The 27575-nt window shown below is 37.7% G+C and overlaps 1 protein-coding gene across 5 annotated transcripts; it reads right to left on the minus strand.

The window, feature by feature from the left end:
* Positions 1-555: 555 nt before the first annotated feature.
* On the minus strand, positions 556-27575 carry BRPF3 (bromodomain and PHD finger containing 3). Of its 5 annotated transcripts, XM_015812604.1 has the most exons (13): positions 26227-27575; positions 25297-25453; positions 23736-23867; positions 22528-22656; positions 21581-21893; positions 21055-21318; positions 18386-18400; positions 12593-13096; positions 7365-7458; positions 6143-6240; positions 4404-4501; positions 2019-2173; positions 556-1316 (listed from the first exon to the last, which is right to left on the minus strand). In XM_015812604.1, exons 1-13 carry the CDS (start codon positions 27573-27575, stop codon positions 1133-1135), a joined length of 3492 nt encoding a protein of 1163 aa, XP_015668090.1. In that variant the 3' UTR covers positions 556-1132. The 5 variants fall into 5 exon arrangements, with proteins under 5 accessions (XP_015668090.1, XP_015668089.1, XP_015668088.1 ...); XM_015812603.1 differs by lacking the exon at positions 18386-18400; XM_015812602.1 differs by lacking the exon at positions 18386-18400 and having other exon boundaries at positions 12593-13099.

The following is a 27575-nucleotide window of genomic DNA, read 5'->3' on the forward strand; positions in this document are numbered from 1 at the left end:
ATGATTCTACATGATTGCCCTAGTCCAGAATTGCCTACATCAAAGTACATATGGCACTCTAAATAAGCAGATACTTACTACTGAAAGCTGGAAAAAGTTCTAAATGTGCATTGTGATGCTTAATGGCCCAAACCCAAACAAGGCGATGCTTCCATGTCTAGAAATCCTACAGAACGGACAGGATGCTGTGGTTTTCTGAAGAACAGGCATGACAAGTGAGACAGGGCTTCAGTGACATTGTTCATGAAGAGGGGCAGTGGGGTGGGGAAATGTTTTTGATACCATAAAGATTGCTTTTTCCTCATTTCACAATAAACCTTCATATCTAGCAACGACATTCTAGCAGCATAAGTATTTGTAAAATAACATTTAAAATATTATCTTATCCATTTTCAGAAGTATACGAATCTGAAATTGAAATGTAGAAATCACAGAAAATATCTCCCAAGGGGTTTCTTCATATTTAAAGCTCTGTGAATGTGAGCATGACAGAAAATCAGGAAAGGGGCATTACCCCCCAAATATTCTATCTTTCTTTTTTATTGTAATCTCTAACATAAAAGCATATACAAATTTAGAGATTTCTACACAGGGTTGCAAATTTAATTGAAAGGGGGAGGGGGACCAGTGTTTTTCAAAAATAACATGAAAATATATGGGGAATATTAGTGAACATTTGGCACACAAGAGTCATCAAAAAGACCCTCAATTCATAACAGAAGCAATAAACTCCACAGCTGCTTCAGGACTAGCTGAAGTTTAAAAACTCAAGAGTCTGGTAGGGCTTCTTGTTCAATCAGCAAATTATCTAAGATTCTGTCAGGGTTGCAGCATTATAGTGCAGCTGCTCCTAACATCTTCTTACTAGGTCAGGCTGCTACATCACTTCTTTCCCACCTGGATCCTTTGGGAAACATGTTCAGAAAGAAACCAGGCAGACTTTTTGGCACATATCAAGTATGTAACATGAACTTTCCCTACTGTTGGAAATACCGTGTCTCTACTAAGAATGCAAATATGGCAATTGTATTTTCCTGTAGGCAGGAAAATACCATATTCCTCAGGATATAGTTGATCCACTTTGCCTGCAGATGCAGACATTACTTCCTACAGGATGGGTAGAGCAGGTTTCCTACAGATAATTGGGTGTGACGAAAGGATGGTCTCCCCGAACGCGGCTCATGTGAATCATTGCACGGTCATATGCAACCTGGACAGACTTGCGGATACTGGTTTTCCGTCCTTCCAGCATCTTGAGTTTATCCACAGTGTCATCTACTCCAAGAGGAAGAACTTTTTCTTGTGGAAGCCACTGCCTAGAGGAGGGAGAGGGAGAGAGGGAGAGAGGGAGAGAAAGAGAGAGAGAGAGAGAGAGAGAGAGGGAGGGAGGGAGGGAGGGAGGGAGAGAGAGAGAGAGAGAGAGAGAGAGAGAGAGAGAGAGAGAGAGAGAGAGAGAGAGAGAGAGAGAGAGAGAGAGAGATCATTATTATGGAGACAATGAGGAAATTGAGAGCACTACAAATTGTACAAATCAACCCATTCTATGACTTTTAAATGTTCAAGTTGCACTAATGCCTGATAAAGTGTTAGTAAATGTATACTCATTAGCAAAAACAAGCTAGAGTGCTTAGTGCAGTTACAAACAGAAGACATACTTATGATTCACTAGAATAGGGGTTCCCAACCAGGGATGCTTGCACCCCCTGGAGGTACGAGATGTTATTCCAGGGGGTGCGAAAATTTGGGTTTTCAAAATTATAGTGTATATGCATAATTCATTTCAAGCTTTTGTAAGGGGTGCAAGAATATATCAGAAGCGTTCTAGGGGTGTGGGGTATAGAAAAGGTTGGGAGCCATTGCACTAGAAGAAGAATCAATTCTTGGCTTGCTACTCAGTTGCATAGCCGAAACCTCCCTCAATCATCAACAAGCTTTGCTACATTAATTAAAATAAATACTTGCTATGCTATTGTCCAAAGAAAAGAAGTTATTCCCCTTCGTTTGTTTATTTGACTCACCATGTCCTCTTGTTGTCAAAGAAAAGGACAAGGAAAAGTTTTTCTCCAGTCTCCGCTTGCTTCTGCTCACCTAATTTTAGCACTTCCAGAGGGGGGACAGGGATTGGGACTCCATTGTGAAGGAGGCCCTCTTGTGGCATCTCAGGATCAATGATCTAAAAGCAAAGAGCAAAAGACAGGGGAGATTTAACACAAGTCACAGAAATTTAGCTCAAAGATATAACTTCAAAAGCCTTGGTTCCAGGATGAAAAACGGATTAACCCTGATAATCACTCTCTTGTACCATGAAGGTGTTTATTGAAAATGTGGCATAAAATATTCCTACACGTACACATGAAGCCCTTACGTATATAAAATTTTGTTGTAACAATTTATTTTATTTTTTTATTATCCTATGGAACAAGGCACACTTTTATATAGTCTGAATCTAATAGATTTCTGAGGTTAAATCATAGATTTTAACTGGATTTGAAAACTCACTTGAAAGTATTAGCACTTATTATGTTTTAGTATTAAAACATGGAATGAAGTTTAAAAAGATATATTAATATGGGAGAATTTATCATTGTTATTGTTAGGGAGAATTTCTGTGATACAAATGAAGGTCTTGTGTAGAATGATGTGTTGTTTTAGACCAGAGGTCTCCAACCTTTCTGGGCTCGAGGACCGGAGGGAAGGAGAGCAGCTTCAAAATTGTTGCATGCGCGTGTGCACATGAGGCCACGTGCACTGGCACGGCACTAACAGCCCCGTTCACATGAATGGCTGCACACCCCCACGGCGGTGAACGGGCCACACAAACCACCCAGGCAAGCGGCGCATTCGCAAACGGGCTGTAGACACCTGCCCTGCGCTAGCATCTGTATTTGCGCCTGCGTGCCTGCGCAAACAGGACCACGAGCACTAGCGCAAGTGGGGGGAATGTGTGCCCACGCCTGCGTGCACCAGCCAGCCATTTCTGCAGCCTGCTGGCCAAGAGCCTGCAGCCCAGTCTCGGGCCGCGGACCATAGATTGGGGACCCCTGTTTTAGACAATACCTGCTTTGACAACTGATGCACCGTTTAACAATGGCAAAAGGATATATTTAAGTTTGTGTGGCAGGCGAAAATGACCAAAGGTTAAATATATGGTATTATAATATGCAAAAGAAAGAGTATTGGGTTTATCTGATTTGTAATTTATTTTTGCAACATGGCTGCAAAAGGACGTGACCCGAGATTTGGGTGGCATGGTTATTTGTAGTATAATAAAATCAAGATTAATGTGGATTTTAATAATTATGTTAGATGTACCCTTTAGATATTATGTTAGATGTACCGTATTGAGAATAAGAAATAGAGTCAAATGCATAGATTGTGCCCCGATAACTCCTTTGTAAATCTGACACAGAAGCATTTATAGATGAGAAATACGCAAATACTCAAAAATCTTGATCAACTTTTTGTGCAAAACCGAAGAAAATGAATTTGTATAGTTTTGATAATAGGCAGGGCATATTAGAGAAAGAGAATCATGATGTAACTAGAGAAAGATGTAAATTTATAATTATATTTATAACCACCACTTCTTTGTATTCTTTCCTGAACTTTAGCTTTTTTTAATTTCTTTTTCTTTTTTCTTTCTTATTTTATATTAGTTGTATTAGTATTTATCTCTTTCTTTTAAAACGTTTAATAAAATTATTATTTTAAAATCAAAAGTATTAGAACTGCATTTTCTTTGTACTTCTCAGTTACATTGTTGGAATTTATATAATGTTACATCATCATCTACCTTAAGGCAGATATTATTTCAAATTTACTTTGTGAAAAGCAGAGTAAAATATTATAGAATAAATGAGTTAATTTGGCATTTTGCTGTCATGATAATGTATTTTTAGAATAATATTCTAAAATTCTAGATTCCTAGTACTAGAGAATGAACTATTAGTAAACACAGAGAGGAGTCTAACTCAGAAAAGTGAAAAACAGTAATTCATCTTATAAACATTAACCCACAATATTATTATACAAGTTAATTATTACTAATTTCATTTACTATTTATTATTTAAACTCAATCAATTTTGAACAGAGCAACATTAGCTGTATATATAAAATGGAGACTTAAGAATATGACTTTTAAATTGAAGGAGAAAAATAAACAATTAATAAACACAAGTAATAATTAAACTACCAAACTGAATTCTGAAAATTCAAATCTATCCCAAATAATCTTAAAATATTTAGAGGCTGTTTGGTGTTTCAAAGCAGGTATACTATTTTGCCTTTCAGCAGGAAGTAAATATAAAAATACTGAGTGAGATTGTTCTTATGCACAATTCTTCAATAGAATTAACTTCTTTTTCCAAGAAGAAGTACTGCTGGCTTAGCCTTAGGTACATACCAGCGCTGGGTAAGAAGGATAGCCACGACATTTTGCCCACACAAGCTCCAGAGGTTCTAGGTCAGCGTGTTCTTCAAATGACATCAGCAAGTTTCTTCCTAAGAAGTTACAATAACAGCCAATTTAGGATTATGTTGTGCTATGCCAGATTCATCAATCATAACAATGAAGATTCAGTGTTATTGCTATGGAAGCATAGACTGTACTTAAAGCTAGGTCTTACAACTAATTAAAATAGATATAATAAAACAAAATTGAATAAAAATAAAAATAGCATATTAGATAAAGAAGGCAATAACTTATAAATTATCCTACCACTTTCTTCTTTTAAACTGATAAAAAAGAGTCTCTAATAATCGATTTGGTACAAAAGAAATATACTGCAAATTAGGCAGGACAATCCTATGATGTTATTAGGGCAAAACTCATGAATGTTACCACAATGCCAGTGAAACAACTGCCCTATTCTAACCATCCTCAGTCTTCTAAAAGGAGAACAACCCAAGACACAAATCATCTACTAGCACAGGAATGACTGATAAAAGAACTGTCTTATGTCCTTGCATACATAACCGATATTTTCACCAACAAATTTTGGACTACAGGTGGTCATCGACTTACAAGTGATCACTTAACAACAGACTCAAAATAAGTTACTTACAACCTGTCCTCAAAGTTATAACTGTCATATCACTCCCACAATCACATGATCACATTTTGGGCACTTGGCAACCAGTTTATATTTATGACCCATGATCATGTTTTACAACTTTTTTTTTTTGCTATTTTCTGGCAAAAAAAACACCCTTTAGATAAGCTGGGTTTGGATTTATGAACAGCTAATTCGCTTAATGACTGACTGTTTCTACAAAGTCTTGCAGAGTCTCATTGTTTAGTATAGACAAGCATTTTGTACTGTGAATACATTGTATAAGATTTTAATTGTCTTTACTCAGCATTCCTATATCCATAACCTGTTCCCCAAAGTAACTGTATTCCATAATGTACTATAATTATATAATGTGGAATAGTTAAATGCATCAAGTAAGGGGATTTGATAGAATGAAAACTGCTGGCTGAAGCTATGACTCCTGAGAATCTTCCTCATGATTAGGCCCTCTACAAAAAAGCACTGCTTTTTTTGCTGGAGCAAAGGTAGTTCCTCCCCATTCCCGGCTGTCTTTCTGAGCTCACTCACATCTTCGCCTTCATAGGAATAGCAATAACACTAAGACTTATATACCCCTTCACAGTGCTTTACAGCCCTCTCTAACCGGTTTACAGAGTCAGCATATTGCTCCCAACAATCTGGGTCCTCATTTTACCAACCTCGGAGAAATGGAAGGCTGAGTCAACCTTGAGCCAGTCAGGATCGAACTCCTGGCAGTCAGCAGAATTAGCCTGCAATACTACATTCTAACCACTGCGCCACCACAGCTCATGACAAATGGCTGAGAAGGATAAGGAATTTGGAAATGAATTCTAGCAGCTGTTCAGGGAAATAGATTATACCACTTGCTTAATTTCAGAAGCTGCCAATTCTGACATCACAGGTTTAAAGAATAAATTGACAAACTGTTCTTGTGACTATTCAAAAGCAAGCCCCACTGAATTTGGTAGTGCTTAACTCCACAAAAATATGCAGAGAACTGCAGACTTATTCTCCTGTGGCACAATCAACATGAAAAATAGCACCTATATCTTACTAATATTAATTTCATGTGCATATTTTATCTCACCTGAGTTGCTATATGCCAAATCTTTATTTACACCATCCAGAAAAGGGACCCGTGTAAGAGCAGGCTTTCCTCGGCTACGTTTATGTGGTGGCGGACTACTGTGAAAAAAGGAGGTATGACAAGAAAGTTACATAATAAATAACATTTGATAGTTAGCGTCAGTTCAGTTCGCATCATGTCATGAACTAAAGGAAACCAAAGAGTCAAGTCACAAAGGAGTGTTATTTTCTGGGATGGTCACCATGCTAGTGTGAAAGTCATTCCTCTGGGCTTGATATGCAATTTCAGCATCCTTTACATGATATGGATATCTGCAAGGCAACTGAAACCACATGAAGAAAAACAAGGACAAAATAATTGCCAAATGATTGATTGATTGATTGATTAACGGATTGATTGTTTTCTATTTCCTATATCTAAACTGCTCATCTCCCTCAGAGAGGAGCTCTGTTATGTCTTTAAAATAATGATGAGCTGCTTCCAGGAATTGTATAGGAGGAATGAGGAAGCAAGCAAATGCCAAGGAGGCTTCACACTGTTGAGAAAGATAGACTATGACAAGGTAAGAAGAGTTAGCCCTACAATTTCTAGGACAAAAGTTTGGAAGTAAATCTAAAAGCATTTAGATGTTTACTGGACAAGCCAAACTATTTTTTTTCGTAGGAAACTTTCCTAAAAGTTGGATTGGAATTTATTCTTGACCTTAAAATACCCATATATCTTGGAATCATCAGGTAAGTTAATTTTAAAATATTAGTGCTAAATGAAGAAAGAGACAGAAAATAAATATGCTACTAGGCAGGGATTCCTAAACTTTCTGCCACCACACCTGCCATATCTTCCTTTAGTGTAATCTTAAGGTGTATACCTCCTATAAAAATCCAATCACCAAAATGGACACAAATGAACAATGAAAATAATACAATGAAACTTTGGAAAAAGTGGATTTGTTTGCAACCATATATCGTAACTAAAAGGTTCTTCACACCTCCCCTGGACTTTGTCTACACCTCCCCAAGGGAGATATACCTCAGTTTGGGAAACTCTACTATAAGGTAAAAATATATTGCAAATATGAGTCCTACCATTACTACTGTGTTGTAGGTTGCCCAAAATGTAAGGCAGGAGCAATCACTTTCACTCTGAAATCTGCAACCTACTACATATATAAAATTAGTAGAATTCTAATTATTTGAATGCAACCACCCCAAAGAGGTCTTACCTGCATATGTCCAATGAAAGACCGCTGCCCCGTCCAGAGCTACATTCTGAATCAGACCCACTTTCTGTATGCTTCTTGAAGCCATTGGTCACAGCTGCTGAGGAGACAGACGACAACAAGTCTAGTTACACATAATATTTTTCTTCAAAAGATATTCAGAGATTCATCAAGGAAAACTCAAACACAATTATACAGTCCAGCTAATGAGGTTAGACGAGCACATTCAGTTACATTCAGAATGCATTTAAGATTTAAGGCAACAGTTGGCATAACCTTCCTAATGTTTGTGCACAGTGGCAGCCCAGGGGCATTTCCCATCTGGATATCTACTAGAGACCTGGTTGTGCAGTAAAATGAACTTAATGTAGCTGTTTTGGCAGTCAGAGAAAAGTTTAGGAACATTCACTTTCACAACTTCATCGTGCTTAGGGAGACTCAGGTGTAGGCATAGCAGAGCTTATAATGTTGCTTTAGCTTTTCAAGTCTGAGCCAGAATCACCAGCATCCCGTAAGTTCCGAATTTCATTTATGATGCCATTGTGTTGAACCCAATAAAGCTTTATGCGGTTAACACAATAGATTGCATTAATCCAGATAGAGTAGCTGTGGGGCAGGAAAGTGAAATATTTGTAAGAACCCACTTATTAAATGATGCACAATAGACCCTGGGGAAAATGTGAGCAATTTTAACTTCTTGTCCTAATTACACCATAACATTTGAGTTTAAAGCCCAATGGAGATATTTATCAAAGTAATTATTCTAGGGACAATCTCATTAATAGAATCCTACATTTCCTTGAACCTCTCAGATGGTATTTTTCCAAATAAAGTTAAGAGGATAACACTTTTAGTTTTATATGCACATTTTGCTTTTTGTTTTATTTCCAAAAAATAATAAAGAAGCCAATTAGTTCCAAATTATCCTTTCAAACTAATAGAACTCATTCAAAATACATGTTTACTGCATTTCCAACTGCATTGTTTTTCCCAGCATAAAAGTCACTACAAGGTAATTTTATCTTTCTTCTTGTGCATTATTACAAAAGGAGAAATAGTAGAATAAAACAGATAATTCAATGCAGTAGTTGGGGGGGGGGAGTATTTCAAGGATTATATTCTGCAATCTTATGCAGGTGCCCTGACCATCAGGAGAATCTTGAATATACTGTAGTAAAGTTGGAACATTTGTATGTATATGAATATTTACTGTCTTTCTGTAAACATCTCCTAGGTCAAGAAGTGCTAAACGTTATAGTTTCTTTAACCATTTTTTTTAAATTAAAAGTTATGTTGGACACAGATAACTGAAAGGGAATGAAAACACACAGCATGCAAACCTAATATATGGATTATAGATGATCTCTGACACAAAGTTTTGAGATGACAAAGCATTAGTTTTTAGTATGATTATAAATATATAGTTCATATTGAATTGCGTACTTAATATTCTACGTATATATTTAGATTTTGCCTGAATATAACTATCCCATAAAAATAGTACTGTGTATCAATAATTCTATCAGTCCCTCATAGAATTAATTTTGGAATAGTCTTCCTTCCAGCCATTATTTTTCAATTGCTAACTCTTTTATCCCTATCCTTTTAAATTGTTGTTTTAAAGTTTGATTATTATTATATTCATTCAAAAGGGCACCTCATTACTTTTCTTCTGAGAATATGCATTTGTTTCTGACTTTATATAATCCCAATATATTATCATGCATTTGTACTATAACAAAGGTGGTACTTTTCTCCCTACTGTCATTTCCTTTATTATGACGATTCTAAAGAAAAAAATTGTTTAACTATCTTCTATATATTCACTAATACCTGTTATTATATGTATTATAAAGTGTAAAGGTATTAAAAGTAGTAATATTCTTGGTTCTAGAAGAAGAATGTGCATATAGAGGAAGATAAATTTTAACATGGAAAGGGTATAAACATATATTCACTTTTGAGCTTAGTTCTTATAGAATAATTCCCATCCAACTAAAGACATTGAAAATGGGAATAAAATTTACAATGATGGTATAAAAGGAAATCCAGCTGTCTTGGGAGCGATTAATAATAGCATCACCACATACTGTTTAGCCCTCCTGCCTATGTAAAAGGGGTTTAAATGCTTTAGTTTAGAGATATCAATGTCAATATTGCCTTATTTGCCTGATCTGTTTGAGGTTTACATATGCTAAAAGTGTTCCAGACCTACTAAAATGACAATTTGCCATTTTGTTTCAGGATGTGTAAGAGCTACTATTTTTTATTATGATAATGCATTTCATTTAACTAGAATCAAGACTGAGCAGTAAAATCGCCAAAAAGTTGCCAACACCCAAATTATTCCTGATGTAAAATGCTCCAAAAGGATATCTTCAGATTTGGTGAACTGGCAATTGAAGGGCAAATATGATTCAAACGGCCATTAACTGATTAAATATTAGACTGAACAGGAACAGGATCTCATTGTCATAGAAAATAGCTAAATGGAACCACCGAATCAGCATTCAGGATGAGAAAATATTGGATTCCATGGGTGACAGAATAACAGTCAGAGGAACCACCACAAACTTGGCTCTCAAATAAAATGCTCCTCTAAGCATTCATGAAATACATTAGCCTCAAGAAGTCTCCCTATGGATGTGATTGTTGTTGTTGTTTTTTTAAAGATCCATATCACCCCCTCAAAATACAAGGATGAAACCATTCTATTTTGTACAGTATTACCACTGACAGTAATAAACTATTTGATCTTATTTTCTGCCAATTAGTCTTCAGTCTTTTTCTTAATAAATGTGTCCTTATAATTATCATGAGAAGAAAAGCAGAAAACTCCCTTTTGTTCACTATATAATTTTCTAATCAGGAACAAAAAGATAAAAAGGATGGAATCTAAGAGGAAGAAGTCTGAATGAAAAGAGTTTTCAGCAGAGTATTAGAATCTTTTGGTAATCACTGAGCTGTCACACAAATGCCTCAAATGGGAAAAATAACCGCTGCGCCTACTAGCCAAACTAGAATATGAAACTACCCTGATAGTTTATTATTTTAAACAACAGCTGTAATGTAAGCCTAACACACTAAGCTGATTGCTTCTGCTGAGCTCAGAAGCAAAGCAGGGTTAGGCTTAATTAATATTTGGACTGGAGACCAGCAGGTGATACATAAGACCAGCTATTGTACATAAGCCTTTGAAGTAAGACTACACAAATGTATAAAGCATGGATGCAGGCACAAACACACATCACTGATTATGTGACACCGATTATGTTGACTCTTCGCAACCACATAGATATTCTTCATGACGATCCCTAATGTGCTCCTTCAATTCTTCCAATGGCACCCCCATTTTTACTGTAACTGTACCTTCAACAACCCAAACACATAAAAATCAAAACACCTTGGGATATACCTAAGTGGGAGATTTCACCTGCTGCAAGTTTCTCAAAATTGGATGCTCCTGAAATATGACAATTCTCACAAAACATAACTCCTCGGTATTAGATTGAAGAAGACAGACTCATGATTTTAACATATTATCAGAGTTAAGTACTACTTAAGAAAACATGTATATTAAAATTACTGATATATATTTTGTCTCTTTTAGACAGTTTTCAGGGAAGTTTTTGTTATTCATAGATCATTCTGTTGCTTTTTACTTGATTACTCTATGCCACCCAGAGTCACTTCTTGTGATATGGGCAGCCATATAAATTTGATAAGACAAATAAAAGTACTCTGTGGAGCACATAAGTAAAAAATACTGCTTTTGGAATGGTTATCCATTCAACATTCCCAAACTGGATTATGAAGGAAAAGCCTCTCATAAAGCCTTGTGTCAACACTGCTAATATTGGATGTTTTTGCATTGACAACAGATGGAAATGTAGCCATCTTTTACCTTTTGCTTTTAGAGTTAGATGATACTGGGAGGGGGGATGTGAACGAGAGTCCAGCTAGACATAACAACACTAAACCTAGTGTGAGAAACAAGGTTATTGTAACCAGAGCTGATAAGGAATTGGCAGGCTGGAGAACTGGAGAGGAGGTCCAGCTTCAAGCTAATTGGGGAATGTGATTTATGACTGTTAATTGAAGGAGGGAATTGTGCTTTGATACTATGTGCTCAGGTGAGGGGAATTCAGTTTTTGGCTTCGATTATGCAGTGCCAATATTATGCTACTCAAAATAAAGATTCTTTAAGATAAATAATGCCTCAAAGTTCTTTTGAAGAGTTTCATCTGTCAGAACCATGACACCTTGTTTCCTAAAGTAATTCTCGCTATATATAAAGGATAATTTGATCCTCTCGCTTTTAAATATTGAAATAATATAAGGGCTCACAGATCAATGTTCACTATGTAATGACTGCAGCATCAAATGTTAACTGCCACATGTGAATAAACTATTAGAGATCAAATATCATTGGCAGAACTTCAAATATGAGTATTTTCAAATATGTTTTTCAGGGGAGCCTGATCACACTCACTTATGAGTCATCACATGAGCCCTAAATTCAGAGAAGCGATAGATCCTGCTGTTTAATATTTCAGATCTTATAAATAAGTGAAGTTTTAATATTGTTGCATTTTTCCAGGCACCATCAAACTTGTGTTTGGCACATTATTTTGTTCTATTTTAAAAGCAATGGAGAAGATTCTGGTGTTAACAGCAAATGTTCACTGAAAAAAAATTTCAATAATGTCAGGATTCATTCCAATGAAAGAGTTATAAAAAGTAATATACATAATGACTGATCCCCAAATAAAAATATGAAAAGAGGTCTAGGCAAGGGGAAACATTTTTGGGATGAAAATAAAGAAACTTATACCCTTTCTACTCTTATATCTCAAACTATTAAATGTTCTAAATCCTCCCCAAAACAGTCCTAGCAACAAAATAAATAAATAAATAAATAAATAAATAAATAAATAAATAATAAAAGTAATCCAATCAATTACAAATCAAAAGGCCAGCATATCTTCTGCAACTCAGGCTAATCCTCTCTTTGAGGCCCATAGCTTTCTCTCATCCTTAATATCACTGGAGCCTGGTGTGAAGGTTCCTATGACAGAAACTACACAGAATCCAGTGATCAAAGTGACTCAGGGAAATGCTGGATGGTACAGAGATATGGACATTTCTTGCCAGCCAGCCAGCAGATACCCTTACTCTAGAAATCTCTGACTTTCCAAAACATCAGAGGAATGAAAGCTCAGGGGAGTCACCTGTCACTCCTGCCTGCCTGGGGGATTTCTCGTCATCGCTCTCGCTGTAGCTCCCACTCTGTGGCTGTTTCCGAGATGGCTGCTCACCCTCTATGCTGGAGGGGGAGAGCTGCCCACTTTGGCCGTGGTCCTCTCCATTCTCAAGGGGACAGTCCAGATCTCTTTGTAGTTTCACCCCGTTCTTGGCTTTTTTAAAAAGGACAGAAGTCCGCCTGCCCACTCCACTAAACGGGGGGCTGGCAGAAGTGCCCGTAGCCTGAAGGGCCAATCCATTCAGGCCGTTGTCGCTGAGCAAGCGCTGGAAGGCGTGGTGGCTCTCCCTCTGCAGCGTCTTCTTATCAAAGAGCTCACCCTCGGACTTCAGCCGTTTATGCAGTCTGTTCAAGGACTTGCTTTCGCTAATGGGTTTGAGAGTTGGAGGGTCCTGCAGAGAGTCCAGCTCCGATAGGGAGGGTGCAGGTCCTGTGGGCTCCAGGGTAGGGGGAAGTGGGGGCTTGGTGTCATCTGCTAAAGAGAAAAAGAATCTGCTTGAACATTTTACAAAGTATTCCCCAAAGTAGGATCACAGCTTTCTGTTTCCTCCTATGATTGTAAGTCAATGGTACATCAGTTAAATAACTACTTTTTGTATTATGTATTTAAGGGAAGCGCTCCAAGCATGGGAGAACAAGGGAGAGAGAATCTTAGCTAAGTCTTCAGAAGGAACTATTATGACTCTCACAAGAGCCAGGAAATATCATTTATCCCATGGTATTATTTAGGATGGAAACTCTATGCAAATTTTCTTAATCCCCCACACATTAAATTTAGAAAGATTTACTTCTGAGTAAATATGCTGAAAACACTGAGCTGCATGAAATTCATTTCCCCATCTTTCTTTACTCATTTTTTCAGATTCTAATACTTTTTCAAGTACTTAATTCCCTACATAAGAGGATCCGGACATATGAAAGGTCTAGAGATTAAAGAAGGAGAATTTCAAATGCAGTTCAAGTCTCCTTAAAGAGATGAAATCCTGCTTCATGCACACTAAAAGCAGTCACTACTGTTATTTTTTATTTCAAACAAAACAAAACTATCATTGTTTGTTGCACAGTTACCAAAACATTCAGAACAGTCCAGATTTCAGACATATTTCTTGTTCTCTGACACAACTATGGTATGGTTGAAACTCATAACAGAATGAAATCACACTTGCATTTTTTTCCCATTTTCCCATTTAGATTCTCTTTACATCCAAGCATTCAGTCTAAGTTAAATTATTCTCTCCGTGCCCTAAACCATATAGCTTTCAACACAGATGACCAGGGCAGAAAGTCAATGCAACAGATGATGAAACATCCACGATAACACAACATACATACTTGTATCAGATACTAGGACGCAAGTATGCAAGGACACATTTGTTTGATGGAATCATTGGATTTATGCTGTCATTTTATCATCTTCCTCATGCTATTCCTTTACCATATCCATGGAAGAAGGAATGACTCAAGAATTTCGTAACAAAATTAAAGAGTGCTGACTGAAAAATACCATACCAAGTATTTTATTTCTCCATGAATGAGAATGCTTTTAAATGTTATTATAATTAAATCATCGCAAAATACTGCTAAAAGATAGCAACATTCTGTAGTTGCTTCACTAACAGTTAAACATAATTTAGTTTCCCTTTATGGGGCAGCTGACCGTAAGTGTGTAATTTCTGTGTGTGGAGTGTGTGGAGAAGGTCATTTCAAAAGTTTTCATTTGCTGCCCTATCTTTCTTCTGGTCTACAGAACAGCTGTTTCACATCTTCTGTTCTTATAATTGGAGTGCTGTTTGAATAACAATAACTTTCTCTACAATTATTGTTCTCTTGCAAAGAGTTACAGGAGCCTAAACATCTGATATGTGACAAAATACTAAAAGTCTTTAGTCTATAGTTAGAAGGGTACACATATTTTTATATTACAGGATTCTAAGAAAAAATACATTAAGCAATTTTTGAACCAAAAAGTAAAAACAAAGAAACATGTAATGAACATTGTTAATTAAAATACCCTTCTCACTTCCAGACTAGTTTTTAGAAACAGCAAGGAAAGAGGATGTTTCTCTGTCATTTTCTCTTGCAGCATGTAGTAATACTTACAAATCAATTATAAACCTTGGAAAACATATGTTGTATTAAAAAAAACACATTATGCTACTAGTCATGGACAAAACGGAAGTGGAAATGGGCATAACATTCTGAGTAGATATGAATAGGACTACTGTATACTGCAAAATCTCCATATGCTACTTTTAATGCTACCTCTCTTTTAATGCATTTGTCTCTCCTTTCATGACAGCCATGAAAAGGGTAGGAAGAGAAGTAGAAACTTATTGTGTGAATTTGGAATTGGCTACACTCCCAAAATGGCAAAAGGCTGCATGGAAACACAAATGTCACAATGCAGAAAGAAACTACAGACCAGCAATATAAGCAGTCTTCATCTCTGAGGTACCAGTTAGGGAAATACTGAAACTGCTATAAAGGTAGTCCTCAACTTACGACTGTAATTGAATCAGGAATTATGATTGTAAATCATGTCGGTTGTTAAGCAAGTTATCATGTGACCATGTCTGATTTGATGACTTTTATGGCAGTCGAAAAAGGAACATGGCAGTCATAAAGTGAACACTGCAGTCATTAAGCGAATGGGATTGAAATAAACACTGGTTTCCAGCAAAAAAGGTCATAAATCACAGTCATCTGACTGTGAGATGCTACAAACACCTATAAATGTGGGGCATTGTCAAGTACCCAAAATGCAATTATGTGACTGTGGGGGAAGGAAGCAGCTGTAGAAATTTTCAATCTGGATTGTAAGTACTTTTTGGAGGGTCCATTTGGGATAACTTTGTATGGTCGCTAAGTAACCAGTCATAAGTCAAGGACTATTTGTAATTGCTCCAGAATGCATGCCAACTTATCCTGTTGCAAGCTTAGGAAAAAAAGGTGGGCAAAAGTTTACTTAGTACTATTTTTAATTATTAAAGTGATGTTATTATTATTGTCTTTAATAACTGTATATTTGTCTAAAATAGAGTTAAAGGAGGTTATAGATATGTTATCTTAATAGTTGATTAATGTTAATTAGAGTATGATTATTTTATTGTCAACCCTGTGATTGGCTCTGGGAAGTGAGGGGGGAGGGAGGGGGGAGTGGAAGGGTGGGTTTGGGGAAGGGGGGGATTTATATTGTAAAATTTTATAAAATTTTCAATTAAAAAAAAAAGTTTGTCATGTTATAGCTGAATAGCTGAGAAATCCTGAAACCCTGAATGTGAAAATAATTAGCTTTGATAAATGGAACTTTATTCTGAGGAATACTAGATGAACAGAGACAGGATACTGCAATATGGATAAATCAAATCAGCGGTAGATAGCTACAAGGCAACTTGTGTGAATTAACAGATGCCTGAATATTTTTGCTGCAGAAAAAGGACATCGAAAATACTCTAACTCAGGGGTCCCCAAACCCCAGTCAGTGGACCGGCATTGAGCCGCAGCATGCCAGCAACCAGTCCACACAAGCAAGCGAAGCCCCATCCGCGGGATGCAGGCAGCATGCGAAACCATGCCCCCCCCCTCGGTCCACAGAAAAACCTCTCTCCACGGAACCAATCCCTGGTGCTCAAAAGGTTGGGGGCAGTTGATAACATACTATATTGTGCAGTTTCAGAGCAAACAAATACAGGTAGTCTTTGACTTACAACCATTTGTTTAGTGACCGCTGAAAGTTACAATGATACTAAAAAAAAGTGACTTATGACTTATATTTTCACACTTATGGCCGCTGACGCATCCCCAAGTAGTGTGATCAAAATTTAGGCAGTGGCAAGTGGGAGATATTTATAACATATTGTCTCCGATCATGTGATCACTATTTGTAACCTTCCTGACTGGCTTGTGACAGAGTCAATGGTGGAAGCCATATTTGCTTAATGACTGCATGATTCACTTAACAACTGCATTGATTCACTTAACGACCGTGACAAAAATGTTGTAAAATGGGGCTGAACTCACCTAACAACTCCCTTACTTAGCAATGCAAATTTTGGGCTCAATTGTGGTCGTAAGTCGAGGACTACCTATAAGAGACATGTCAAACTCGCAACATCACCATTGCCGGCAATGGGGTGGGCGCAGCTTCTGCGTCACATGTCCGGCCCACGGGCCGGCGGTTTGACACCCCTGACCTATAACAACAACCACAAAAACCCCCACATGAATTGCCCTTTCACCTTTCCTCACTAAGTACCGTTGATAGTTTCTTTTCACATGCAGGCATATATTAAGGCTGCAATTAAAACCAACTTGAGAATAATAGGGCTATACTGTAAAATATCTTTAAAATGATATCTTTTTTTCCTTGAGGGTAGAAAGAAACTCATTTACTATCACAAAAGGGGAAGAGACGAAGAATGGGATGTTGCCCAATACACAGCACTAAGAATTCTCTATCAGGAAACATCCAGCAGACGTTTTCCTAGACTTACAAGCATTTGTTTAGTAACTGTTCGAAGTTACAGTGTCACTGAAAAAAGTGACTTATGACCATTTTTCACACTTACAACCATTGCAGTGTCCCCACGGTCACGTGATCAAAATTTGGACACTGACAACCGGCATGTATTTCTGATGGCTGCATGGAGTCCTGGAGTCATATGATCACCTTTTGCAATATTCTGACAAGCAAAGTCAGTGGGGAAGCCAGACTCAGTTAACAACCGTGTTACTGCTGTGATCACTAAACAACTGCAGCAAGAAAAGTTGTAAAATGGGGCAAAATTCTCTTGCTTAGATACGGAAAATGTGGGCTCAACTGTGGTTGTAAATTGAGGACTACCCAATTCATGCTGAAATTGCTGATGACTATTATTTGTAATGTATTAATGATATCGAACTTCAGCTAAACTATTTTTGGGAAGGAAAGCAAACAACGTGAACAGCTCTTTTTGTGCTGCTGCCATAACATGCTGTGTAAATCCCTGAATAGCCCAACTCAGCCCCCTGCCTGCTTTTCTATATACAGCATTTTCCATTTTCTTATCTCAAAACATAAGAATTATGACTTCGCATCTTTCTTTGGGAGAGAACAATCAAGTTCTGTCAACTAATGTCACTTGAAAAAATAAATAATAACCCCTGGTTCAAAAACAGATTAAGATTCTTGCTAGCTGAAATCACTTATGGCTGGATTTACACATCACTTTAAACTATTATTCATTTTAGTGATGGTTTATTGAACAAGTCACGGGATTCTGACTCATTCAAAACTCCTCAACTACTGTGTACATAAATCACAGTGTTTGGTTTTATGCAGGGCTTTTTTTGTCATAGAACGCCCAGAACAGAGTTCCGGCACCTTGTTTGGATGGAACCTTGTAGGGTAGGCAAGGCAGGTTGTATGACGTGTGTAAGTTCCGGCACCTTTTTTTTTTTTTTTACCAAAAAAAGCACTGGTTTTATGTAGCCAAAATAGAACCCATTTTGATTCCCACTACCCATATGATCGGAGTTCAAGATTCCTTGAATTCACTTATTTACTATTAATTGGAGAATGCATGTATAGTTTCCTTTGAAATCTCATGGTATAATATTCAGGTCTCATTTTTACAGGTTGCAAAAGACTCCATAATCACAGAATAATAGACAGGAAGGGAACATTTAGGCCATCATGCCTAACACCCTGCTCAGCACAAATTAAAGCATCCTCAACAGGTATCTGTTTAACCTATGTTTACACCTACACAGTGAAGGAGACCCCTACTACCTTTCTCTTGTTATCGGGCTCCATTGTCAAATGCTTTTAACATTAGATTTTCCCCCCCTAATATTCAATTGGAATTGTCTTTCTATAATTTAAATCTGCTATTGTGTGTCACGTCCAACATTTTGGAACAATAGAAAACTGATCTTTTGGGGTCAGTGGTGATTTCTGAGCTTGCTTTTCTTCTTGCAGACATTTAATTACTAGTCTAGGTAATATCATTGATGCATGGGGAAGTTAAGTCTTCTTGCTGTTTAAATATGGTGGCTCCATTGGGGTGTTGTTTCTTTCTCAACTGCTCTTTGAATTGAGTGTAGTTTCTTCCTTGGTTGTTCCTATTCAGGTTTCAGTTCCTGCTTTTCTAAGTATTGGTTAACATGCATGTGTTATGTGACTGATTGTAACACAACCTGCATAACCTATGAAAAGGATAGCTCTACCACACATTAAAAACATTTTAAAAATTACCCCCAGATGAGTTTAAATTGTTGGCATTACAGGAGCCCCTAAATCAACAGTATCTATCCAAAGCATCCAAAGCAAACATAAAGACTCAACAGCCAAAGAAGACAAAACATGTCAAGTTACGACATACAATGCACGGACCATGAAGATTGCTATATAGGATAAATTGGCAGTACATAACCCTGAAAATCAATTGGCAGCTGGAAGACATCAGGAAAATTCTTTAATTTCACTACACACTGACAAGTACAGGTAGCCCTCGACTTACAACTGTTCATTTAGTGACCGTTTGAAGTTACAAAGACACTGAAAGAAGTGATTTATGACTTACAACCGTTGTAGCATCCCCATGGTCATGTGATCAAAATTCAGATGCTTGGCAACTGACTCATATTTATGACAGCTGCAGTGTCCCAGAGTCATGTGACAATTTTTGCAAACTTCTGACAAGTAGAGTCAATGGGGAAACCAGATTCACTTACTAACTTAACAACTGCAGTAATTCGCTTAATAACTGTGGCAAGAAAGGTCATAAAATAGGGGCAAAACTCACTTAACATCAGTCTCACTTAGCAACAGAAATTTTGGGCTCAATTGTGGTCATATGTCAAGGACTGCCTATACCAGGGGTAGGCAACCTTGGCTCTTTTATGACTCGTGGACTTCAACTCCCAGAATTCCTGAGCTGGCTCAGGAATTCTGGGAGTTGAAGTTCACGAGTCATAAAAGAGCCAAGGTTGCCTACCCCTGGCCTATACAAACACAATTTCAATTGGGAAATTATAGATGTTCTAAGCCAGATCAATCTATCACACATAAACAGATAACAAACTTCAGTACCCCATGTACTAATGATTTAACCCAGCCTGGAAATGAAATATCTGCAAGAAGCAAATGGAAGCTCAGAGAACACCAAGAGGCCAAAAATTCAACTCTCAGCTACATATATTCTCTACCAGAAAACAGGTCTCAGCCTGCTTTTCTGTAAAATCCTTTCAGGTACTTGAAGAGTGCTATTATATCCGCCCTTAATCTTCTTTTCTCAAGGCTAAACATACTCAGTTAACTCAATGCCTCCTCAGAGGTTTCTCTTTATACCAGTTTAGTTTTTCTAAATTTGTTTTGAACTGGACACAAAAGCTGAGATGGAATCTGAATAAGGCATAATAACCAAAAGGCAACTATTACTTCCCTTCATTCTACTAAGGAAGGCTAAAACTGCATTTATCTCTTTTGCTACTCTTTTGCTTTTACTCTGGTGACTCATAGTTTCTTTCTTTCTTTCTTTCTTTCTTTCTTTCTTTCTTTCTTTCTTTCTTTCTTTCTTTCTTTCCTTCTTTCTTTCCTTCTTTCTTTTCTTTCCTTCTTTCTTTCTTTCTTCCTTCCTTTCTTTTCTTTCTTTTTCTTTTCTTTTTTCTTTCCTCCCTCCCTCCCTCCCTGTTTTTTTCTTTTCCCCCAAAAAAATTAGTTAATACTTCCAGTATACAGAATGTTCCGTATAGAACAGTGATGGCGAACCTTTTAGAGACCGAGTGCCCAAACTGCAACCCAAAACCCACTTATGCATCGTCGAGTGCCAGGTGGGTGTGGCCTATTGGCTGGGTGTTGCCAATTGGGTGGGCGTGGCCCATTGGGTGGGGACGGCTGCTATGGTAACGGCAGACCATTGAACCTTTTTTTTTTTTGGGCACATGGTGGCCGAGGCCTAAAGCAAAAAGTTTTTATAAAACCCAGCTGAAGGCCTAGGACTGGGGCGATGGCGCACGTGCCCACAGAGAAGGCTCTGAGTGCCGCCTCTGGCACCCATGCCATAGGTTCGCCACCACTGCTATAGAAGCTACAGAGATATTAGTATAAGGACATATTCTGGGCTGCAACCAAGTAGATTCAAGTCTGGCAAATCTGATTAGCCTCTGCTGTTTTCTTCCAAACTCACCAATTTATCATGAGGTACAATTTGTACTGTGCAACATGATAAATATCACAAATCCTGAAGATGTCTCTGACTCAGTGTTTAAATAATGTTGGTATGCATTGTTAAAAGCAACCATTATAGCGAGGATTCTTCTAACAGACGAATGTAAGATTAATATGAACAGATCTCCCGGGGGTATTTTCACTTAGTCAACCCAGCCCAGCCCAGCCTAAACTAAATCTCTTTCCTCACTAATCTACTGAAATCGAATGAAATCTCTCACCTTTCTCCCTGTCTTCATCACTGTGCAGCATTTTTTCAAGACCTTCTTCCCATGGAGCCGATTCTCCATTTGGCACGGCTTTACTCTGCTGCTGAGACAGCTTTTGCCTGACAGAGTTGATTTCTCGTCTCAAGAGTCGAACGCGACGGGTTCGGGCACCGCTTGACCTCATGGTGCTCACCAGGTCCAGCTTTTCCAATAGTTCCTTCAGTTGTACTTCCAAGGAAAGATGAGCTCGGTTCTCAGCAACAAGAATGTTGTCAACTGCAATTAGATATATTGGGTGTGTACTATCAATTGAGAAAGTTCTCTGCATCTCAAGCCAAACCTACTCACCATTCTTACCTAGCTGAACATTATACTACATTATGGACTTTATACCACAGGCAGGAAAGGCGTCACTGAAATCTGGAATCAGTTAAATATTTTTATATAGGATACTTTTCAAGAAGACTTCTTGAGTTGCTTTACATTTTTATAAACATGTAGTTGTCTTTATTACATCAGAGATTGCTCAGAAACTTACCATCCTCCCAAGAAAAACGATAAAAATCTTCTGTCTTTGGAGATTCAGGCAAATGAATCCCCACTTGGGGGTCAAAGCCAATATTCTCAGCTTGCCGTCGTGCATGGCGTAATATTGCACCTCCAAGATCTCTGAGCCGGACAGCTGCTCGATGGAAAATTGTGTCTTTAGAATTATACCTCATGCAATTGGCAAGGATGAGGTTAAAATCTTCTTCAAATTCATCCAGTGTTTGGTACTGGTGGGACTCCAGCTTCTTCCTCATGGTAGAAAAATCCATTGGCTTGGAAATGAATTCCAGGTAATCTGGAACCTAAACATATAAAACCTGTACAATTACAAAAATCATTTACTAGCCAACCAGGGTATACCCATCATAAGTATTCTGTATGTCCTCTTATTGGCACTGGGTTTGATCATAAACTTACAAGAATGCCAGTTATTTAATTGCATTCCCTTCCACTCTGATAAACAGAACTATCTTGCTAAAAGGTAAGAGTCAATTTCCAAATTAGACTGTACTCTACTTGGGATAGTTTGGCAGCTCTTTGTGTAAGCAGTTTATTCTTCAAAAATACTTTACTTTATGAAACAGTAACATGAGATAATCAAATAACAAGACTTTATTGTTGCCAGTTGTATTTTTATATTGTCCAAGAGCTGTCAGGGTTTTATTTGATGATAAAAGAGCAATAATATTGCATTATTTATCTCTGTAAAAATGGGAGAAACTTTGCAAGAGCTGCAGATTTTGTGAAATTTCAGCATTTGCACCCCTCAAACTCTTTATAATATTTGCAAGTTTATCTTTAATTTGTGGGTCCTGAAGAAGTTTTTTTTATTGTCCAAATGATTCAATGCTCCCAAGTACTGCATTGCCAATCCCTGATGCAGCCATTCCTCTAAACAGAGCCTTCAGATCATCCTATGTATCTTTAGGTACTTGCCTCACTCAGGTTTACAGGATCTGCAAAGATCTGGGCTGGATCTTTTTCCTGCAGTAGATCCAGTGTTGTGCGCATAAGAACATTGAATGGTGTGAGCTGTAACTCCATAGCAGCTTGCTGAATCTTTACCTGAAATCAGAATAATAATACTATTTAGAGATACTAAAGACAAAAAAAAATGAGTATTTCCTTTTCACATATAATTAATGTACAAAGCTCACTCATTCATCATATAACACTATAAAAATGGACTGTAAACTAATCGCAGGGAGTTATGTATGAAATTGCCTGATAGCACATAAGAGCATAAATTTCAAGAAAGCAAAATTCTCTGCTCAACTTATATCACTTTGTCAGAATAAGACAATGTCTATTTAAAGCATAAAACAGCAAACTAAAGCAGATACTTAGCTGAAAAATGGAATTTTATATGACTGTGAAATCTAGAAATATAGCTTTGTTGAAATCCTTAACTTAAACCAACTGGATAACATATAGTTATGCCTTCCCATCTTTATGCAGTTACATAAAGGTCCATAATTAGGTAAGTGATAACTGGAGAAAGGAACATGTCATGTCTTCTCCAGGAAAGCTCATCTGGAAAGCCTGCTGTTCTTTATAACACCAAACAAAAACATTCATATTTCCCTGAACAATTCAGTTATATAACTAATTTTACAATAATGGTGTAGTTCAACTGATGTGCCTGTTTTCCTAGATTTTGTTTCTAGATTTTGTTTCTAGATTTTATCTTTGCTTTTACAATTTTTATTATTAGTTGACCATGCACCACCCAGAGAAAAATCTGGAATTGCTAACTTTTTTCAGTATGCACTGAAGCGTTTTTTAATGACACAAATTCCAATCCATTTCCAGATTTACCTTTGGCTGCAATTATATGGCAACTTAATGGGGTGTAAGTCACACTAAATAAAGTGATGTTTGATTCTGAATAAACATGCTTAGGACTGGAAACCAGCACAGAATAAAAATTATATATTCCTATTTACTGGTCTAATCAATATGAAATACTATTCATATTTATATGCCACCTTCAGTTGTTTCGATATGAGATGAGTGGCAAATAAATTTAATAAATAAATAAATCCTTCAGTACCTATAAAAATTGGCAACGCATATGCAACTTTCAGTAGCAATCAATATACAGAAACAATGCTAAAGCACCATCAAGTCATACTTCTATTTACCTGTTCACGTTTGAGTTTCTCACGTTTACGAATTAATTCAATGAGCAGCCGTGCTCTTTCTAGGTCATGTCGAAGTTTCTGCCAATATTTAAGTTCTTCTTTTACGGCGCTCGTCTTTTCATCCTGCTCCTTCTGTGGAGATAACATTTTATTGCTGCAGATTGTATTCTGTCACTTCAGATCTCTCAATTTTCTCTTTCTCTCCACAATAATTCACAATTAGGGTCTACCTAAAACACAGTATCTAATTCTTAACCATAAAGTCTTGGTGCCAGGTTGCTTATGTGATTGTCTTTCTCAGGTTGTTTTTTACCTAATCATTCAGTCCAGTAGTGGGTCCTGTTTGTTTTAGAGTGTCAGCCAGTGGGGCCCAAGAGAAGAGACTTTTCTGTTGTGGCACTTGCCATCTGGAATATCATCCCTCTGGAAACTAGGTCATCCCTCTCCTTGTTGGTCTTTTCTTAAGCCTAGAAGGCATGACTCTGTGCTTGAGCCTGGTACCCCAGATGTGGGTCAGATTCCATTTGTCAATTGTGAGGATTGAAGTAAGAAAATACTTTAATAAAACCAAGCTTTCATTGGGAGCTCCCAACATCGTCAGGGTTAAAAGCCAGTCATCGGAAACAACATGTTTCCGATGACTGGCTTTTAACCCTGATGATGTTGGGAGCTCCCAACGAAAGCTTGGTTTTATTAAAGTATTTTCTTACTTCAATCCTCCTGGTGATCGTAAGTTATTTATTTTACAATATGAATATACCCAGGAGTCACATCTTTAATATATATATTTGTCATAGAACGCCCAGAACGGAGTTCTGGCACCTTTTTTGGATGGAACCTTGTAGGGTAGGCAAGGCGGGTTATATGACATGTGTGAGTTCCGGCACTTTTTTTTTTTTTTTTTACAAAAAAAGCACTGTGTGTGTGTATAATGTGTATATAAATATGTTTATATTTATATAATTTTTAATATTGTTAGTCACCCAAAGTAATATACTTGAGATGGATGCCCATGTACATTTATTAAATAAATAAATCTGAATAGAACAGAAAGATAAATACCATATTACACTCAGGGCACTGTGAAAAGTAACTGCACTTAAAAAGTGAGAGTTGAAAAATATTCCTTTATAGGAGAAAGAAAGACTTAATAACTAATAGCCACAATCCAAGTGTTAATATCCACAATGAATAAAAGCATTGCTCTATAGAATGAGTTAACCCTATTTCCAGGCTTAAGGAATAGTTTCATGAACATATCTAATCTCATCTTGGTTTTGCCTCTTTTCTATATTATGTAATGTAAAAATTGATGTTATGCATCCATAACTGATAGTAAAGTAGCTATACAATTCAAACATCCACTAAGAGAAGATGTAATAATTTCATTACTACTATTCATTCAAACTTTCAAAATTAACTAACTTAATCTAACTAACAATAGGTATTCCAGAAAGGATCATTTTCATCTAATTCTTTCCTAAACCTTCCCATTCAGTTTATCAAACATTTCTCCCTCATACTACTCCGGCAGCACTATCATGATGAAAAATTCTTATACCAGTTCTGCATTTCTTTGGGACTGTAAGTGAGAGTGTAGCCTCCGTATCAGTGGTACACCATTTCTTGACTGACGTTTCAATAGCCAATAATTGTGCAGCCTCTGCATGAACTGATTCTTTCTCTGGAAGTTGAGTCCACTGCAGATTTTATTCAGCCTGGGGAAAATAATAGCATCAAAAGAGCTTATACCTTATTAAATCCAAATTCAGATTCCGCAAATCCACACGAGGCATGGTAACTCTTCTACTTCAGGCAATATGGACCACTCCCTAACTCTCTAGTCACATGAGCTTTAAATACAAACTATACAGTATCTCAGATTAGAGGATTTTCAACTGGAAAATTCATGCCACTAGAAACAGTTGTGCAGATCCAGTTCAGCAGCAGTAATAGTAAAATGAGCAATGCCCATCCACCAAATGAGCTCAAACGAACAAAATTTACTTCACAGTTTTAATTAACCAAAGCAATTTAGTATTTCAAAAAAGAAAATTCTACAATATGAACTTTAAGAAACAAGTTTACTTGTTGTGGACCGAGGCTATAATCAAGCACATAGCTAGGCTGTTTCATTCATCCTGAAATCTGCTTAGCAAAGTCTTTCTAGTTCCCCTCTCACAGGGTCACTGCCACCACCCACCCTGCAGGAATGCTCCCTGAGAGAGGGGAAGGAAGGCTAGACTTCGCTCCCCCTCTTCTGGCTACTTAGAAGGGACCCTAAAAGTTTATTTATTTGCTTGTTTCAAATAATATTTATTTTTATCTGCCTTTTAAAATTTCTTGTAAGCCATTTGGAGGGATTGTTTATTCTAAAGGGAAGGACATAAACAATTGGAAAATGCACATAGCTTGTGATTAGGTCCTGTTGAGATGAAAGCAGAAACCAGGGCAGACCGAAATAATGACTGGAACGGCTGCGCCCACTCACCGGTAAGAAGGGATCTGTGTGACCATTAGCAGAGGCACAGAAGCACTGCTTTCCTTTTTCACCTTTTGCTTCCAATTTACTTTGTTCTTATTTCTGGGACTGCCCCTCTCCATTGTCTCATTCTTTACAATGTCCTCCTCTCCTTCATGAAGAGTAGTTGCGTGTCCTTTTTTCATGGTGCCAGGAGGGGAATGCGCCTCACAGAAAGCAGTTTTGCGCACAGTGAACGTAGTGCCATTGAGGCTGGTCTCCCTCATGGGCTCAATCTTCATGAAGAGACCAGCTCTCTGGGCACAGGTAACATGGAAAGCAGTGTAGCAGTTCATTTTGTGGCACTGGATAGCTGCTCCCATGCCCTTCTGCTTGCAGATGTAGCAAGTTAGTTTCCAGCGGGCAGGTGGGATGTTTTCTATTCCCTCAATGGGTTCCAGAAACACAGTGTTTGCAAAACAAATTTCTGGGATCCAGATGGCACAAACAACATGAGCCCAGTGACCATCACTGGTCTGTTTGAATGCTCCACCTTTGTTTGGACACAAGACACAGTCAACAGGGTGGGAAGGGGATTGTAGGCAGCAGCGACAAAGCCATTGTCCCTCAGGGATGTAGGGAACGCCATAACACTCCTGGTGCACAGCCAAGTTGCAGATGTCACAAAACAAAATGACATTGCTGTTGTGACATTCATCATCCATGCAAACACAACAAACAGCATCCTCATCTATCATGGTCTGCTGGGCTCCATTATTACGACTCTCCAAATATGACTCTTTCTCCAGACGATCCAGTAGCAATTCAAAAGTCTCTGCGGAAATTGACCCATACCCATCATTCTTCCTTTTTTCGTTGATCATGTCAAGCCAGGCCAAATCCTCCTCATCCAAATCATACTCCACTTCAGCATCAACATCCTCGGGTGGTTTCTCAATATACTGATAGTAAGCTGAAGGCAAGGGTGGAGCATCCAGCTGGCTGAAAGAGTCAATCATGCGAAAGTTGGGCTGTGGTAGAGGGAAAGATGCTCCAGAAGCATGTTTGGTGCACGTCTCTTTTTTTTTGCCTTTGCACTGATTTTTCCTGGATTTTGAAGGAAAAAGTGGTTGTTCGCTGTTTTCTTTGTTGCTGTTACATTCTGTGATGTCCTGGGCGGTTAGCTCATCCTCTGTGATGATCTTTAGAGGATCATAAATGCTGATGCGATGGAGACGGCCATCAATATCAACTTCCACTATTCGCTGAGCCTGGGCGTATGTCAGAGTCTCTCGGGTGGGTGAGCATTTCAAGCTGTATGGTGAAGGAGAACGTCTTCCTTCTAAAGTCTGCCGGGACCTCCTCCGAGGTTTCCTCAT

The sequence above is a fragment of the Protobothrops mucrosquamatus genome, unplaced genomic scaffold (genome assembly GCF_001527695.2).
Source record: "Protobothrops mucrosquamatus isolate PMUCROS unplaced genomic scaffold, P.Mucros_1.0 scaffold100, whole genome shotgun sequence".
NCBI lineage: Eukaryota > Metazoa > Chordata > Lepidosauria > Squamata > Viperidae > Protobothrops > Protobothrops mucrosquamatus.

Bases quoted from the DNA above. Each gene is read 5' to 3' on its own strand.
- BRPF3 (XM_015812604.1), bottom strand. From the start codon at position 27,575: ATGAGGAAACCTCGGAGGAGGTCCCGGCAGACTTTAGAAGGAAGACGT. The intron at 23,868-25,296 runs GTATAAGAATTT...TTATCTCCACAG, and splicing joins CCCAAAGAAATGCAGAACTG to AAGGAGCAGGATGAAAAGAC. The intron at 6,241-7,364 runs GTAAGACCTCTT...CTTTTTTCACAG, and splicing joins CTTTCATTGGACATATGCAG to TAGTCCGCCACCACATAAAC.